Source organism: Ochotona curzoniae, unplaced genomic scaffold, assembly GCF_017591425.1.
Source record: "Ochotona curzoniae isolate NIBS_2020 unplaced genomic scaffold, NIBS_Ocur_1.0 patch72, whole genome shotgun sequence".
In the NCBI taxonomy this organism is placed as follows: Eukaryota; Metazoa; Chordata; class Mammalia; order Lagomorpha; family Ochotonidae; genus Ochotona; species Ochotona curzoniae.
In genome coordinates, this window is record NW_024467053.1 from 85,669 (window position 1) to 105,232 (window position 19,564).

At 41.0% G+C, this 19,564-nt stretch overlaps 1 protein-coding gene across 19 annotated transcripts in view; it reads left to right on the top strand.

Moving 5' to 3' along the window:
• The window catches only part of LOC121168171 (E3 ubiquitin-protein ligase TRIM9-like), a 94,782-nt gene extending 75,860 nt beyond the window's left edge, over window positions 1–18,922 (top strand). For 4 of the 19 annotated variants that reach the window (XM_040998025.1, XM_040998030.1, XM_040998032.1 and 1 more), the window contains 3 exons: window positions 12,715–13,018; window positions 15,401–15,563; window positions 18,860–18,922. In XM_040998025.1, coding sequence (XP_040853959.1) covers window positions 12,715–13,018; window positions 15,401–15,563; window positions 18,860–18,922 — 530 coding nt within the window. Of the gene's footprint in view, window positions 1–8,889; window positions 9,079–11,424; window positions 11,467–11,869; window positions 11,894–12,714; window positions 13,019–15,400; window positions 15,564–18,859 lie in introns of all 19 variants that reach the window. The other 15 variants (XM_040998015.1, XM_040998014.1, XM_040998028.1 and 12 more) reach the window with 10 other exon arrangements.
• Window positions 18,923–19,564: the final 642 nt, after the last annotated feature.

Genomic DNA, 19,564 nt, shown 5'->3' on the forward strand with positions numbered 1-19,564 from the left:
TGAACTGTAATTTTTTTTAAACAGATATCTCTCCCTGGCTCTCTCTCTCTCTTTCTCTCTGTCTCAGACAGTGCTTGATAAGTAGCTACTGAGTGCTGTCCTGGGAGTACAGAGAAGAGCTACGACCTTGCCACCATGGAGCTCACAGCCTGAGAAGAGAGACAGGCCTTACACAATGACCTCCTAACAAATTGCAGTAAAACACTGTGAACACAGAAAAAAGGACCGCAGAAAGACACGATTTTGATAAATTTGGTCAAGAAAACAATGAAAGTCAATATAATCTAAAGGAAATGATAAAGAATGTGTCATTAGAAGAGAAAAGGAAAGGAAATCCCATTACTATAGGAGTTCAAGTTGGATAGTTACTTGTAACTGAAGTTCTTGGAGATAGATATATCTAAGGCAATCATGCACACAAGGCCATCTGTAAAATTACCCTTAGAAATAAATATAACTGTAAGCAGTTAGAATTTTCAGTGTCTTTAAAAAATAAGGCTCACGAACGTAACACTGTATATCAGAGTAATTCACTGAATGGCCATCATGGCTGCGTCCCCATCTTTGAAACCATCTGCAGAAGAGATGGTTCTTTCAGAAACATTCTGTAAGAATGCATTTTGATACATGGAGTTTTGAGACTCATTCTGTGTGACTGACTGACTACCAAAAAAAAAAAAAAAAAAAAAAAAAAAGAAAGAAAACCTAAGGCTAACACGATAAGAAACATTCTGCTTGTATTTTCCAACTTCCCTCTAAGTAAAGTGTAGTGCATTTTGTTTTCAATCTGGAGACATGAAATCAAGTAAAGGCAGTGTTCCTGGATCTGAAATAGCTCACTGAGGTCCTGTACCCCTTGGGGCCCTCCCTGGGCTGGGACAGTGGCTGTGGGCAGCCTGCATAGCAGAGGTGCGGCACCTACTCACCACACGTCCAAAGGAAGCAGAACATGCAGATTTGCAATCTTTTTAGCACAGTTCACTGTGTAAAAGGATTATTTCCCTTGGGAAGATTCTTAGACATGGAATTACTAGGCCAAAGAGGACTAATGTTTTTAAGTCCTTTGATTAGTGTTCCCAGTTGGTTTCCAGCTAGATTTTGACCCCGGGAATGAATGTGTCATTCCATTTCATCACCTTAACTCCGTCACTCATTTTAATTTCAACTAGCAAGTAGGCTCTTCCAAAGATGAACATGTTGCTAAAAGAGTCTATTTATTTTATATTTTTAGAATTATCATTCTTGCCTTTTAATGTTTACTAGTTACATGATACAAATTAAAGAATATTTATAGGAAAAAAATGAATGTGACCTGGTGAGCAGAAGGAGTTCCCAAAGAAGGTGAGATCCAAACAGAGGGCAGAACTATATGAAAGACAAATGTGAATCAAAAACCACAAACCTAGCTCGAGCTTATAGTGAGAAGAAATTAATGACTCCAGTGCATCAACTGAGCACCTCAGTTAGGTCAGTCACTGATTTAGGACTGCCTGAAGCATAGCTTCCTCCCCTAGGATTTAGGGAAGCTCATTTTCCTCTTTCTTAAATTTCCCTGCACCCTCTTAAAATCCGCTAAAAATCATGGATCCCACCCTGTAGTCCAGATTGTCAGTTTACAGCCTGGAAGTAAGAACAATGGACTCTGGCTGGTACAAAAATAAAAGACACAAAATGCAGGCACAGACGCCCCCAGCTCATCCCAGAGCAGAACTCTCGGGTCTCACTCAGTTATGCAAGTCCCACAGAGCTCACTGACTTGTTTGCAAAAACTGTTGCAGACTGAAATTGTTAAAGAAGTGAGCTGAGGTTGTTGGTGGCACTGACCATGGAAGGTAACTAGAAATACTGAGAGAAGACCTCCAAGAAACCAAGTTAGCAGTCTGTGGCAAATGATCTTAGTAAAGAAGTCAGAAAGCATATATCCTATCAGGAAAAGGCTTCCATCCAAAACATTTAATTCATTGCATGCTCTAGAACCCATGGTGTGGAAAGTCAGGTATATCTCAAAAGGTGTATGGAATCCCAATTGAAATAAGCACCCCCTCAAAAAAAAAAATAAACTATTAGATCAAATCCTTGATCAAGCTAATGAGAACTTTCTTCATTACCTGTCAAAAGAATCCATGAAAACTGATAGTTTTAGGATACTGAAACCCATGTTTCAGGGTAAGTTCTGTCCACCCTGACATTTATAGAGATACAGAGTACACCCCTATACTCTGCCGTATCTAAAACTCTCTCCTGCTCTTGTTCTACAGCAGACATCAGTTTCCTACTACTGCTGGGACAGATGACCACCAACATGGTCAGAATCCTAAGTGGAATGCAGTGCCCTAGTATCAGCAGGTTAGGTTTCTTTCAGGAGTTGCTGGGGGGATATTCTCTGTCTTGGCTTTCCCAGTTTCTAAGAAACATATTCCTTGGCTTGTGGTACCTTCCTGTATCTTCAAAGTCAGCAGCCTAGCATCTCCCAATCACTTTCTGGCTCTGATACTCATGCCTTCCCCTTACAAGGATGCTTGTGACCACCTTGGACCCACCTGATATCCAGGGATCCTTCCTCCATCTGAGATTCCTTAATCTAATCACACCTGCAAAGTCCCCCTTGTTGGGGACATAACATATTCACAGGTTCTAGGAATTAAGACGTGGACATTTTTGGATGGATCATTACTCTGTTTACCATACTCTCTGAGGAAGTTATTATTGTTTAAGTTATTATTGTCATGAGCCATCTGAGCATCAGAGAGTTATATAATGTGCTACACCTGGGATTTTTTAACCTCCAACACCCACCCGAGCTACCTTTACTGCAGACACTAGGGAAGTGCTGCTTGCACTTAGTCAAAAGGAGTATTAGCCCAAATTTCTAGATGCATGAAAGCATATCGTCAAAATGAAGCAACACTGTGCAATTGCCTCATGTTCTCATCCAGAAACCCTGGTCAGAAGTACAGCCTTAAGCTTAGCAAAGTATGACTTTCAAGTTTTGAATGTGAGTGCCAGTTAGCCTCGGATCCATCTGCCCAAAATCTCTGTGCAGATCATATATGGTGATTTTGGTCCAGTGAAAAAACTGTGCTTTAAACAGTGATATGCTGAGATGCTCAGAGAAGAGAAAATGTAACTTCATGAGAGAGAAAGACCTCTCTAAAGCACAGCAGGAACCACCCAAGCCACCTGCCTCCCCATAGCCAGAATTCTACAGGGGAATGATGTTGTCTTGTATTTCAATCCCATGAATTTCTTTATTCAGGGAAGAAAAGATTCTACCCAGTGTCATTCAAGATTTGCAGATGGTATCAATCCATCTATACATACCCTACTCAACCCTGAAACCACTAGAAGTTCCTCTAAGGAAAAACAGTAGCCTTGTCATCCTCCAAACTTCTGTCCATCAAGAACTGATCTTCCAAAATTTTCTATCCCATCTCCACCGCAGCTGGCAATGTGGCTTTGATGCATCCCTTCCCCTCTGTAAACTTCAGTTTTCTGGTTTCTGAAGCCATAGAATTATAGCAGACGACCTTTAAGTTATTTGCAGTTAGTACCTTTGTGGCCTCTCTCTTCAAATTACTTTTGGAAGTTATTAACAGTTATTTTAGAAACATTACAAAATGGCACTTGCTACCTCTTACTCCAAGGGGTCTAGAGTGGTCTTTAAGATCTGCCTATGATACTGAATGTTTGGCACTCACAGAAAATAGTTGACAAAGGAACATGTAAAGAAAAGCTTATGGCCTACTGAGGATTTTTTTTTCTATGCCTCTACTCTGCTTTTTCAAAATTAAAGCATCTGGCCTCTCCAAAAATAAATTTTAGTCAGAGGGATATAAATTTCTAGAACAAAATCCCCATGTAGATAAATCATATACCTGACCAAATTTGGGTAAAGCTTACAAAATCTGGAGCCAGTGGTATCATGATGGATTTCAGAATTCAATAGGAACACTTTGTTAGTTTTCACTTTGACCTGATATTCCAGGTAATTTCCTGGATTTTTCCATAGGACTAAATTGGATCCAGAACCCTAGTGTATTGTGGCTCACACTATGGACTCTTCTGCATTTAATTAAAATGTAGGAATTTTTGGTTCTTATTATTGTTCCTTACAATAATGCCATGCGTGTTCCAGTTTGGAATGGGGCACTTGGGCAAGGAAGTATGCAGTCCTTCTAGTATTAGAAAAAGTTATTTCCTTCTTCTAAAATGAGGTTTTCAAAACAGACTTGTTTCTCCCACTCCAACTGCAGTTAATGCTGTGCTCAAGAAAGCTTAAAATGCCACCTTTTGTTATAAATTATGTACCAGTTGGACATAATTATGATTTAGGCTGCTTATTAGATCATTCAAGAAATCTCAGCCTCCTTCTTCATTCATTTCTTTGTCTCTTTTAAAATCTTCCCCAAAAAGCAAATTATAGCTGGTTTATAATAGAACTGAAACTCATCTTTAACACAGCTTGTGCAGTTCATAACTGATATACATATTTTTTGCTTTACCCTGTTCTAAAATACAACCATCTTTTTGGACCAGAACCCAACGGCTGGTTAGTTTGTGGAGCTGTTCACTGCTAGACAGACAAACAAGACTTCTGCCTGAATATAAAAAAAGCTGTATTAGTGTCCATTGCCTTATGGAAACTGTTTGCTTTTCCTGTTCGAATTCCAAAACTAGTACCTCAAAGACAGTACTTCACATTTTCAAAATTTTCTGTATCATCCATATAAAACTTTTGTGTCCTGTACAGGTTGGAGTTGGTTAAGAAAGTCCACCTGCAGAAGTAGAAAAACCCAATCAATCATGCTCATATATTACACAAGTTTTCTCTAAATTACCCTTCTTATGATCAGCTCTCCTGTCAATTTCATTTTTCCCAACCTCTAAATTCTGAAGTAATGTCTAACACATTGTAGGTATTCCATCATGTTCACTAACAAAGGAAATATGCAGTGAGTCAAATGGTAATGCACCTTTCAGATTTTTTTTGTTCTTCTTGAACCCACAAGTAGTAATACATGTGGTTTTCCTATTGATCCTTGCCTTGGTAATTCCCAAAGTCCTCTTTTGAGCAGAGGCTTCTGCCCTCATGTAGGCCCTTACCCTACAATCAGGTCAGTCCTACATGGAGAAAATAAGTCCAGGAAAGAGCAAGAGGAAATAATGGTAGCTGGCAGAGTTGATGAAAGGGCAAGTCTTGGTCCATTCTCTTTTTGAACACAGTCCCCATAGTTAATGGGTAGAGCCCCTACAGTCAGCCACTGACATGTTACTTTCCATTGCTCTCCCTCCTAAACTGCTTTCACTCTGCAGAGCTCTTCAACCAGATAGCATCACTACATATGACAACACATGATGAGATATTAACAATCTCCTAAGGAGCAACTTAGCTTTCTTTAATGATTTCCAGAAAAAAATTTATAATAATCACCCTGGAGGTTAGCCCAAATCTAAAACCTAGCTTCATATCATATATTCTACAAAACTTAAAAACATGAAAACTTTATTCATCATTCCTCTGATAATAGAATATTATGGCAATGAAGCTTCTCTAAATCTCAATATTGTGTTTTATAGAGGAGGTGAAGAAGTAACCTATATATCCTACCTAACCCCCATGGGTATAAAACAGCATACACACCAGGATAGTTGTGAGTTCAAAGTAAGTTAAATATTATTTGGGCAAATCATGTGTGGCAATAACCATTCTCACTATTGTCACATTGCCTCTGGTTCATACTTTTGATCATATGTTCAAGAGAGTGAAAGATTTAAAGTCTATACATAGAAAAATGGTCCCCCCAAAAGGGAAGTTTTAAGAGGACTGGTGACTGGCCTCAAACGCTTGAACAAATGATTTATTATTCCATGTGGCTCCGGATACTAATACCATAACTGAGGGCATATCCAACTCCAAGGCATCTTCAATAAGTTCTTGGAAAATGCCCTATGAAAACACTACATAAATTTCAATTTTAATGTATGTAAATTAAAGAAGGATTTGTTTAAAGTGAGAGAGTCAGAATATATTCAGGCATGAGTGTTGGCAGTTGATGAAGAGATACTTGCCCTGATAGGAGCAGAGAGTCACCCATGAGGATATAGTACAGAAGAAGGAAAGAAAAAGGAGACCAAAAAAGAAGGCTAGCTTTTTTTTTACTCCAAAACAAACTTAGCTTTTAATTTCTTTTTTCTATGAACTTCTTGATGTACCTGCGCATATAAACAGTATGTATGAAGTGGTAGAGGGTAGTGCTAGATGGAGGAAATGTACAGGGGCAGCTTAAGGGTTGATATTGAGATAACTGTCTTCCCTCCAAGGCTTGTGCATTCTAAAATAATATGGAGGGACACAGATGACCTACAGGAAGTGACCAAATGTTTACCCTGTATGCCATGGGGAAGGGTATGAAGGAAGAATTGTTTCATTGGATTGGGATTAGGTAGAAAGTTCTCTCTCTCTCTCTCTCTGTCTGTCAATTCATTTGGAAAGATCTCATGGCAAGGTAGGATTTGTTTTCTGTTTGTTTTTTAAGAACCTGTTTATAAAATGTGGAAAGATCCCAGAAGGTGAGCAATGGGAAGTCATAGGTGGGAAAAACTGCAAAATAAAGATGGAATGGCTCATAGTATGGATATTATGTAAGTGTGTTTGCATGAAGAATATAAAAAGAGGAGCAAAGGAAAATTGGATCTTTAGTTGACAATGGATCTAAATAAAAGATAGGAAAAATGATACCATTTCAGCATAAAGTTATTGATCCCATGAATAAACGTAACTGCCCTCAGCCCTCACCCCACTAAGTGGTACCATCGCCAACACTAAGTTCTTCCTGAGGCCAAGACTAGAAAAGGTGAGTATGACTCATGATGGCATTGCACATCTCTCCATGGTTTTCAGGTCTTCTTGGGGATTCAGTATATTCCAAAATTAATCTTATCATGTGTGTCCTTTCTGCTAATTTTTAAAGCCACAAATATTTTCAAGATAATGAATTGATTGTTCACATCTGGTGAAAATATGTTTCCTAGAATTAGCCCATGTCAGTCTGTAGTACTGTGTTGTATTTCAATTAAACTAAAAGATATTATTTCCTTGTTAAGAGGATTATAATGTACATTTTTTAAAAAATTGTTACCCAAGCAAAAGGAATAATGGTATATGTTAAGTCATCCAAAGCATATGAAATTTAAGTAGAAGAAAACTTAAGTGTATTATTATTGAGAACACAAATACTTAAATTGATAAGTAGTAATTCCTTTTCTCTGAGATCTGGTTTATTTAAAAACAATATCTTCCTCCAAGGATAAGTCTAAAGCTAACTTTAATATTGTGAGATTAGGATAGGAAATGAGCTGACACTTGGCAGTATGAAAATTCACCAATGCCCTTTTCTGGACTATTCAAATAGGACCATGTTCTACACACATGTCAGTTATCTTAGGTTAAATATGCCTTGTGCTAGGAGAGAGTTGTGTAACAAAACAAAGACACTATAAAACTCAAACCAGAAAAAATATTCCCGGAAACACACTCTGATCATCAACAAAGTCACTTTTCGTGAGAATAAAGTCCCTCAGTGGTTTGAGACATGGAATATTACCTTCATGCCATCTGTATATCCTGAATGATTGCAGTTGACCTTAATAACATAGAGGCTACTATTGATGAAGTTCTATCTCTGACCAGACCACACAACTCCATGGAACTCACTACTGTTTTGCAAAAAAAGAAAAGATCTTTAAAAGAGAGATTCGTTTATTTGAAAGTTACATAGAGAATTAAGAGAGATTGATAGAGCATGCATTAGCTTTGTCACTTCCCAGATGGCCTCTGTGATCAGGCCAAAGCCAGGTCCAGGAGCTCCATTCAGGTCTCCCACATGAGTGGCAGAGGCACAAACATTTGGGCCGTGCTCCCCTGTTTCACAGAGGTGGAGTAGCTAGGACAAGAACTGGCACTCACATAGGATGCCAGGTTCATAGGCAGTGATTTTATCTACCCAACACTGGTCTGAAAAGAGGAATTTTAGTAACTTAGAGAAATTAATTCACAAGCTCTTCTAGTACCACATCTAATAGTTCACAAGTCCTTACTCTGATATAGTAATGCTCTTTATACCAGATCTGATTATCTGGAAGAAAAACAAAAGACCCTTTGCTACTAGTGCACCTCACCACTGCTCACAGTCTGTTCATTAGAGAACCACAGGTAATCAAGCGATATTACCGGGACCTGATTACAATGCAGAAACCAAGGAAAGGCTGTTTTCCTCACTATTTGTCCAGCACCAAGTTTCTTAGGTCATCCCATCTGTCCTCTTCTACTCTAAGATTTGAGCATGCTAGTAGTATAGAAAATCTGCCCATCCATCTGAAAATGAAATACGTGCATTTATATATGTATACATATGTGTATATGTGTGTGTATATATATATATGTATATATAAGTGCAGAGAAAAGGAAAAAGTGGGAACAGCAAACAATTTGCAAAGATCATCATCTGCTACAGAGAAATCCTGTAAGAGGGCTGTTGTTAACATGGCAGTGACTTTCAAAGTGGCTAAAATAGATGAAGTTTTCTATCAGCCATCAGTTAGTAAAACTGAACATTGAAGTTTCTAAATTCAATTCGAAACTGCTTCATTTAGTTAAAAGGAAACCTTCCCAAAACACTTCTACCACTAAAAAGTGGAGGGAACCGAAAGTGTTTGCCATGTATCTTGGGTTGCTCTGGCCCCGGGCACAGTGGTTTTGTTCACACCTGCATATATGAGCAGAAGGACAGATGAGACTGTGGGGTTGCATCCCAAGGGCAGGTCTTGGGGAAGCATGCATGGGCAGGAAGCAGATTTCTGATCTCTAGTTTGCATTGATCTTACGTTTAGACCCAGATTCAGAAGAGCAGACTCTCCCTTTTCCAGTGCCTTCGGAAAGATTGCCGCTCCGTAGAATGAGTCCTTTCTCCTCCACCCTTAATCTACAAGCCAGCTTCCCGGGGAGATCCTACTTTGGTCTCAGATCCTCACTCCACCAGCCGAGCTTGCATTCTTCCTTACAGTCTCTCAATGCACCCGGTGAGCCGAGCTCTCTTAGCACTTTTCCTCTTGAGCTCTGTGCCTTGGTGGCGCCTCTGAATACCCTGTTTTGTTCTTGCCGTTCGTGTGTGCACAGTGAGGGGGATGAGCTAGTCTTTGTGTCTGTGGCTGCTTCGGGAGAAGGTGAACTATGGAGTTTCGTGGCGTTTTTGTTTGTGTGCTGTGAGGACCAACCATGAGGCTGTGGCCTGTGTATAACGGCATTGGAAAGCTATGAGTGAAGTAGTTCTTTTTGCACAAGCTGGTCCGGCCATGGATAACCCCACTCTGTCATCACACACAGTGGCCTCGCAGGGGCACAGGGCGGGCTGGGTGGAGGCTGTGGCAGTACTGCAGAGGTTGGCAGCCCAACTGTATCCAGGAAACCAGCTGTGACTGGAGACTGGATCAGCGCATCCAGCCTGGAGTGGTCTGATTAAACATAGACTCAAGAGATCTTCACTGACAAAATAAATTTTTTTTAAATATAAAAAAAAATCACGTACACCAGCAGCAGAATTCATCTTACAAAACAAGCAACTCAGCAGAAAGCAAAAACATTTTCTGCAAAAGTCTGTGCTCCCTAGTAGGACTGTCTGGGCTCATGGCTGACAGTTTCCTAATAGGAGAGAGCACCACTGGCTTCATTAGAAACCCTTAACTCCTAACGCCCAGTGCCCAAAGATCTGAGTAATTACAAAGTCTGTCCCCTGCAAAGTGTCCCGTGACCAAGCCTAAGACACAGGGCTGCTGGCTGACTTCAGGGAAGCCACACTTGTACTTTGCAGTGAATTCCATCTAGCAAACAACCTTACTAAACTATCTAAGATACAGATTTGATCTCTTCAGGACTATATTGTAATCATGGATACACCTGATGTACATTTCACATTTCCAAAGGTTTCTTTTGTTGTTTGTTTTATTCCTTTGGCTCATCCCACATCCTGGAATGAAGAAAGCCACAGCATGTCAGTGCAAAAAGGATGCGAGTACTTCCAGCCCTCTTGAAAATGACATTTTTCCTTTGTGCTTTCTGTTTCCTATTGTTTTTCTGTGCACTACTGGCTTTTCAACATGCTTTGTTATGGAACTCTTCTCACTGTGTCTGATGTACTGCAATATTGTTACAGTCTTTGTAATGTATATTGTCTTAAGAATAAAATGAAATGTGGGATTAGTGATATTTGATGGCTGTATAAAACTCACTGTTCTAGTTATACCGATGAATATTAAATGTATGATGGTGGGTTGAAAGTAGTGTCAAAAATTTCAGAATACTTGTTGTGAAAAAAAACTTGCACAAGGCATGATTCATTTAAAAATTGTTGAAGCCCTATTCAGTCTACATACTTATCTCCAAAGCTGGCTATGAGATCCAGTTTTAAATCTTTGAATGTTTCAAACTCACCATGAACTATATGAGCGGGAATGGAAATGACAGTGAAGAGACTCTAACCATGAACATCACTGTGAGTCAGAAGAAAATGATTTTTTAATGTGAATTCATCACAGGGTAAAGTAAACTAACCAAAATTAAAATCAGAAGCTTTCAATTTTATTTTAATTTGGTCATTAGTTCTCTTTTAATTTTTAAATCTTGCAAATTTATTTTAAGTCCTTTTAGAAATTATCATATAGGGTCTTACTAAATTGAAAAAAAAAGAAATGATCTTTTCTCTAGTAATAATCAAAACCAAATTTTCTGGATCCAACACCCTTGGAAATTATAGGTTATTCATGTGAAGCATTTTTAAATGAGACCATCCTCCTCCATCCTGAGGCATCTCCTCATGGGGTAGGGGGTCTAAACCTTAGGAAGGGAAAAAACTGTAAGACCACATGCACTCCCAGCACCCCTTCTGCTCCTCCAGGTGAGGATTGTTGAGTCAAAGAAATGGAAAAGATGTCTGTGATTTAACTTGGACCCCGGTCACAGGATGGACTATTCAGCATGGCCACAGTTGGACAGGCAGGAAAGAGTGAAATAGAGCTGTTTCTCCAAAGACCTGGGACTTTCTACATTTCAGTGGGGGATAAATTTTTCTCTTTCCAAAAAAACAGTGTTCTCAGTATGGAAGCACTAATGGAAAATATTTGAAAATGTAAGCTGCAGAGTTTAGAGTCAATTGAAGGAGGACTTAGGAAATGGTAAGAAGATGAATTGTTGATTTTGAAAGAACTGAGGAGACATTAGTACCCAGCCAAATATATTGACATGAAAAGGGCATTGTTTTTTCATGAATCAGGCCTCAAGCGACTATATTCAGCTGGTGCTCTTACAAGTGTGTGCAAATAATTTGTCACATTGGTTGTTTCGTAGTTTTGATGTGTAGTATCTCTTCATAGGATGCAATTTTGAGACACAGTCCGCACCTTACTCTCAATTAGGCAAGTATACCTATTGTAATTGTTCTTTTACTTGTGGGATTGATGTGTCAATTTTCTTCATGAAATAAATGGCAGCAGCTTCTATTATGTCAATAAATTTGTCTACTTGTCCTTCTAACTCCATTAAAGCAGTTTCTCAAATCCTTAGTAGTGGAAAAGATGCTTGGATTTTTTAGTGTTATGTGCCCCTAAGCTTACTCCCACTCCCTTTTATTTTGTTTTGTTTTGTTTTTATACGTCAGTGCAAACAATCAGTAGTCATATCAGCTCTTGTAGTACATGGAGTCTTTTAGATTGAGGCCTTTTTTTGGTAAAAGTCGACCTAAAGCGACATGCTTTCTTATCAATATCAATTTTGCTTCCCATTTCTCTCCCTCATGCCTTTCACTTGGAATGACCACAGTTGACATTAAAAAGCTGTTGGCAGGTACGAAACCACCTTATTCTGTTACCAGAGTGCATGATGTGAGATGGCTCACAGGTTCCATTAAGCAGCAATCCTGTCTTACCAGATCATGGTATTTGTCAGCAGCTTTTAGAATTTAGGAAGTAACAACTTGTAGGAAAACCTCCTTCTATCTGGACCTAACAGCCACATACCTATGGCTCAAGCAAATCATTTTACATGTTAGTTGTAGAAGCAACCCATAATTTGAATTTTTAAGTACAGAGGAAGCAACCTGTCCTACACTCAAGTCTCACTTAAGAACATCAGTGTGTGAGTTGCTTAGAGCTTTGTGGTCTGAGCTTTTATTAGAGCCATGGTAATCTTCCAAATGACTACATTCCAGCACTTCTACTGAAGGGATATTTCCCATTTTCATTCCATGTGTTTTGTCCCCCTCTATCTAGGGCTCTAGATCCTAGCCTCCCCCCCACTCAGGGCTCACACAGGCTGTTAGTGCCTTCCCTCTCCCTTTATGTCTCTGGTGCACTGTTCTGCCAGTCACCAGGTGAAGGAACTTGCACCTTCCAAAATCGATGCCACTTCACTCCTGGAGCGCTGCAGGGGAGTACAGTCTAAGCCAGGTAACCCCTGTTGACTCGGTCATGTGTCCTCTGCCTGCTTCTGCTGCAGAGGGTACCAACTCCCAGGCCACTTATGGCCCCTCCAGTCCCAATCACTTTCTTCCCGCATGACAGCATGAAAATGCAACACAATGCTCCTCACCCCACCCAGGAGTGTACTCTGACACTTGAACTTGTTGGGTTCACCTTAATAACCCTACTCCTTTCTATTGTTCCCAGTGGCCTGGTTTGCTTTTGACCCTGGCTCGGCACACTCAGACATCATCTTCTCCAATGACAACCTGACAGTGACCTGCAGCAGCTATGATGACCGGGTGGTGCTGGGGAAGACTGGCTTCTCCAAGGGCGTGCACTACTGGGAGCTGACTGTAGACCGTTATGACAACCACCCTGATCCTGCCTTTGGCGTGGCTCGCATTGACGTGATGAAGGATGTGATGTTAGGCAAGGACGACAAAGCTTGGGCAATGTATGTGGACAATAACCGGAGCTGGTTCATGCACAACAACTCGCACACCAACAGGTACCCCTGCAGCCCCCAAACCAAGCCTTCTTCACGTTGGCTTCTGGTCAGCAGAGAAAGCCCAAGTGCAAAGAGCTGTTACGTGGACCATATCAAGGAGGGGCAGGTGCTGGTGTTCATTGAAAAACGCAGGAGATACACTGCTCTTAGTGGAGTCCATCCAGTGGGTGGTGGTTTATTTTCTGCATTGCTAAACTCCACCTGTCTCTGGAAGGTCAGAATGCCCATGCATATGCACTGCAAATCACACAGGATTCTAAAACCTACACCTGCATCTTAACACAGAAGCACTTTGGGACAAATTACATTTCTCAGTCTCAGTTTCCAAATCCACCAAATGAGTATAATATTTTTTCTGTATAAGAATGTTCTAAAGATTAAATGAGCTACATAAAGATGTCTCCCACTGGAGACACCAGAATATACAGTGACTGTGGTTACTATGCTTATTATGAATATGATGCTCAGAATAGAAGCCACTCCTTAAACTAAATTATGTGGATGCTCATCTGGATAGCTTTCTTCTTAGAGGATTCTCTCAATGTCGTATGAAAGAGAGCATCCAATTTGCTGAGACTAAGAGGACACAATAATTTTCTTAAGATTTTTTTTTATCTTCAACATATAGGTAAATGTAATTTAAAGATGTATTTATTTTTATTGGAAAGGAAGATTTACAGAGAGAAAGACCTTCTGTCCACTGGTTCACTCCCCAAGTGGCCGCAGGGGTCATTGCTGAGCAAATCCAAAGACAGGAACCAGGAGCCAGGAGCTTCTTCCAGGTCTCCTACACAGGTGCAGGGTCCCAAAACTTTTGGCCATCCTCTACTGCTTTCCCCAGGCCACAAGCATGGAGCTGGGCACCCATATGTGATCCCAGCGCATACCAGGCAAGGATTTAGCCACTGAACCATTGCACTGGGCCTGATAAATAGATTTTAATACATTTTCTCATGGGATTCCCTGTGGGGACAGGGCAGAATCAGATAATTGAGCTGTGTTCAATTGGATCAAAAAGAAAGCAAGCCAGGATAACTGGTTTCCACCATTTCAGCTGTTCCTATAGGCTCATCACTGACCTCTCTGTAGCCAGGAAGCTTCCAGGGCCTCCTGTTCCCCAGGATATTTCGCTTGTATCTCTGTTGAAGGGAGCACACATGGTTTTCAGTGGTTGACATTTTGGGGAACTCTGTGTCCCTAGACTCCTTTTGCCATCACCAATATACTATGCTTACATTTTGTCCTTTGGGATTCATTCCTTTGGAGAAAAGGAGTAGATAACAACACGATTATCACACAAAGCAGAGAAACACGTTCTTAATGCTGAACACATCTGCTTGCTGGTTACCTGCATGTCACATGTGGTGTAATTGTTAAACCTGGTGATGACGAGATTCTGTGTAAGTCTGTCCTTCAGTAGCTATGAACTGTTTGTATTCTGCATGCAAGAGGAATTGAATGATACTTTTCCATTCCCCTGCTCTGCTGAGATGAGGATGACATTCAGTACAGTTAAATCTCAGGGAATAAACACGAATCTGATGGCCCCTGTTTAATTGTCCATTGGTATTTTGTGAGTTCATCAGTTGAAGTATAAGACACAATTGTTCGTCAGAGGACAGTGCTATGCAGGTTCCTTAACATCACTTCATTTCCCACCATGTAATTATTTCACCTCACCAGGAAGAATCCTCTTCTTCTGTGTTGTCATTTTAAGGACAACCTCTATCTTCTTAGTTCCAATTCAACATGCTAAAAATTACCAATTTTCTGCAATGAATTTTCTATTTCATAGGTAGTATAAAATCCAAAATCCAGTGTTTATGCGTATGGATTTTGGCTCAGCCTACATACATCTTTATTTTGATTTTCAAATGAAGCTATATTTAACGATATTTAATTCACACCATTTGTGCAAACCTTGCCATATAGCTACAAGTTAGAGCTCTGATAGCAGAAAGTCTGCATTTTTGTATCTCTTTAGTAGTGTTTTTTATTCTACTGCTGTGCCTTGGTGTCTACCCCATATGAATGCATTCACCCTCAGCAACAGCAGAGCAGCTCCAACGTTCTCTCCAGGGGCCCATTTCCCTGTCCTGGGAGGCAACATTGGTGGGTGAGAGACAAAACAACCTGCCCCTTTATAGCTATGTGGATCACAGATATATAGTCAGCACCTAAACAGGTATATCTGTGGTGTTCAATTTCTGTATCAGAAGAATTGATTGGCCAAAAAACAAAACAAAACAAAAAAACAATGTTTGGAAAGGTTGGGGGTAGTAGGCCACAATCATTTGAAACAGGCTAAAAAAGCACTGATTTACTAAAAAAAAAAAAAAAAAAGAGCTTCTGGAATGAAACCTAGTCTTTCTTTTCCCACAGAACTGAGGGAGGGATCACAAAAGGGGCCACCGTTGGGGTCCTTCTTGACTTAAACAGAAAAACGCTGACCTTCTTTATCAACGATGAACAACAAGGTCCCATTGCTTTTGATAATGTGGAGGGCCTCTTCTTCCCTGCTGTCAGCCTCAACAGGAACGTGCAGGTAAGCAGCTTGCAGCCAAGAAGAGGGAGGGAAGCTAAGAGAGGGAAGCTAGGAGGGTAAGGCCCAGGCTAAGCCACAGAGGAGAGGGGCCAACATGAACAACTCTTGTGACTCCATATCAGCTTAATCACCTTCCTTATAGAGGGGGACCTCACAAAGGTTGTGGGAAAATGGAATTCAAAGACACATTTATTTTGGTGCCAAAGTTTTGAAATCTATGTGTGTAAACATCATAATTTCAAATTTGGGGGCATCAAAATGTACTTACCTTTTAATTACATTTTTTCCCATGAGCATTGTGAAGTTCCCTCTTATTTGAACACTGTCTAGTTAGCAACACACAGGAAAATGGAAGTATATTTACACTTTGCAATGACCATTCATCCAAGTTTAGTGTTACCTCTAAGAGCAAATGAAATTGTTTCCATGAAGCTCTGGGTGCCTGGGAGGAAGATAAGATGTAGCTGGAAGTTACCAGAAAATCCAGGCATCTTTCCTATACTGTTGTTTAGCTTGGACAGCTGCCATGGACATAGAAAACCCAGTTTCTACCTATACGACCATTATTTTTTACTTATTCTAGATACAAAACAAGTTTCTTTCATTCATTTATTCACTTAACAAATATCTAGAATTCCTTTAACATATCCGTGGGGAGGGGAGATAAAAAGCTTGGCATCCTATAATGTCACCCCATTACTGGGGTCACAGGAGACAGATGATGAAATACACACAAAGTTATAGCATTAGTCACATGGTATGTTAGAAGGAGACAGGAGCCATGGAGAAAAAACCAAGGGTGAGTGAAGGAATCAAGAGTGCTAGGATGAGACAGAAGGGCTAGTGTAAGTAGGCCTTCCTGCAAGCACAGTGAACTGAGCCTTAGAGGTCATCAGGAATGTGCTTCTGAAAGCCTCCCATACAGAGGAGACAGGCTATGCAACCTGTCTAAAGCCTCACATAAGCTTACAAGGGCAAAAAGGCTGGTGCGCTATGGGTGGGAAAGGAGAGCTCAGAGCCAAGCTGTGCAGGGCCACGTCCTGCCAGCTACCATTAGAACTTATGGAATAGGATTTCACTTTTCTGAGCAGCACCGCTCAACAGCTATCATCCTCATTCAGCAAAGGGCTGCCTTAGGACAAGGCTTGGAATCAAATCACTGTATGGAATGTTTCAAAATTCACTGTTGTCTAACAGGATATGTAATGAAACTGACTGCAGGCCAGGGTGCTCTGTTTTCTCTTCCTACAAGTAGATTACATTTGATGGGAAGCTGACATCTAATCTGTCCAAGTTAAGCCTCTGCATCGCAAGAAATAAAATCTTAGATTTCTCTAGAAGTGAAATTCAGCAAACCTCATTCTCCAAAACTCTCCATAGTTTTAGTAACTTCCATCCAAAGAATACAGTACTTGATACTCCTCAAAAAAGTTCCAGAATGTTCTTAATACATTTAGACAAAGGCACCAGCCAGGAAAGACAGAGTGAGCATCTCTCATCTGAAAACTAAACATCTGAAATGCTCCAAAATCCAAAAGCTTTTGTTTTATTTTTTAAAGTGTATTATTTTTATTTGAAAAAAAGGCAGAACCACAAAGAGATCTTTCATCTACTGGTTCCCCAAATGCCTGCAACAGCCTGGACCATACCAGGCTGAAGCCAGGAGCCCAGTACTCCTTCCATGTCCTCCTCATTGGTGGCCAGGACCCAAGTACTTGAGACATCATCTACTGCCTCTGCGGTATGCAATTAGCAGGAAGCTGGATCCAAAGCAAGGCTGGGTTTCTGATATGGGATAAAGGCATCCTACGCAGTGGCTTAACCCACAGTACCATTACACCCTCCCCACATACGACTTTTAAAGTTTTATTGATGTATTTCAGAGGCAGAAGACAGATGGACAGACTCTTAGAGAGAACTTCCCTCTGCTGGTTCACGCTGTAACTTCCCAGAACGCTAAGCGCTGGGCCAGGTTGAAGGCTGATGATGCCAGGAGCCAAACAAACGTCCAGGTCTCTCATGCGATTGGCAGGACTCAGTTACTAGTGCCATTCCAGTGAACTACCAGGATTGTCATTGGCAGGAAGCTGGGACTGGAACCCAGAGCAGAAACTTAAACCCAGGCACTCCAATATGGGATGCAGGCACACTTGCCCATGGGCTGACAGCACCCTAAGGTCTGAACTGTTTTGAGTACTGTCAGGATGCTCAGAAAGTTTCTGATTCTGGAGCACTTTAGATTTCAGATTTTTAGATTAGAGATCCTCATCTAGTCACGTCAATGCAAATTTTCCAAAATCTAAAAATCTCCCCAGTTTGTTAACACTTTCAGTCCCAAATATTTAAGAGAAAGAATGCTCAATTGCATGAAATAGTTGTAACCTGGTTCACATGGGTACCCCTGAGGCTGGAGATGTAGCAGAAGTTGGTGAAACAGTATGAGAATGTTTGGGAGAATCCATGGAAAATTGAATTTAAAAAGAAGTTTTACTTCTTTTGAGTGCAAAAAAAATTGAAACCCATGCATACAAGGGGTTTTCAGAGGTTCGTGAAAAATGCAATTACGGGGAAACTTGTTATGAAGTTCAGCATTTTTACATTGAAATAAACTTTTAATTCGATTTTCCACAAACCTCATGAGGATCGCTGGGGAAGCACACCACGCTTCTTCACAATTGGCAGTCATCAGTGCAAACTCAGGAGGAGCTTACCCCAACTGGGGTGATTGGGGGTCCCCCTAATAAGAAGGGGCCGTTTTTGTCACCATGGCCATAATGTAGGATAGGGTAGTGCCTCCTGCAATGTGCCTGACAGGCATGCCTACCCTCAGGTCAGTGCTTGTGTGTGTCCTCAATAAGAAGTTGCACAGTCTCCCAGCATCTTGTACAAAGACAAATGGCTGAGAACAGTGTGCAGGGTCTCCCAAGAGTTCAAAGAAAATACTTCTAAGCAACAAACTGTTTGATTTCAGGATTTTTTGTTTATTTGTTTTTTGGCTTATTTGTGTTTTTGTTTTATTTTGTTTTGGTGCTGAAAAAAAAAAAAAAAACCTAACTGTCAATTGCATTTTTCCATGAACTTCTCGAAGCAGCCTCCTTTTTGCAAGTCTCACCAGGATTTGAGAGCCCACCCAGGTGGCCAGGCTCTAACCACAGGGCAATGTCTGCTGCTAAACAGACATTGGAGGGAAGTAAACAGTCCCTGTTCTGCATTACAGGCACACCCAGCATGTGCCATGTACTGGGGTGGGATGGGGTTACCCATGGGGCATTGCAGCACTCAGTCTCGTTCCCCAGGTCACGCTGCACACCGGGCTCCCCGTCCCTGACTTCTACTCCAGCAGAGCATCAATAGCCTAAGGACGTGCTGTGGAGGTGCCAGCTGCCCATCTTGCCTTCGCCCAAGAGAGCCACAGCGAGAGGCTGAGCCAGCCCTGGAGGGATGCAGATAGCTGGCAGAAGAAGCAGCGGCAGGAGAGAAAAGCTGGTCCTCCACAGCCTTCACCTCCAAAGCTCAGTCCCTTTCCTTTCCCTGTCTTTCCTCTGCTGCCACGCCTGTGTTCGCTTTCATAGCCAGCAGTTCTAACCCACCGTGGACCTACACAACCCGCCATGTCACTTCTCCTCCACTCCTGGATTTTCCTTTGATTTAACTTGAGTTTCTAGGTAGGTGAGTTATAGTTTGTTTCTCTTCTGCTCATGTAATTGGTGACTTACTGAACTGGCACTGCCAGGAGACTGTTTTTCTGATAACTATTTTTCTTGTTCTTTCTGTTGAGAAATAGGCAATAGGGAGAGGTCGGGAAGAAAGCTCCGTATAGCTGTATCTTTGGGAGGTGGGCAGAGTGAACTGAGAATTTTCACTCTTCACTGGCAGGATGATTGGATGACCCCATAATTAGGGTCTTGATGTGAAGTTGGAATGCTTCTATTCACAAGCAGACAAACAGACTATAGAACATGATGATTTGGAATTCCTTTATCTAACACAGATTTTTGGCT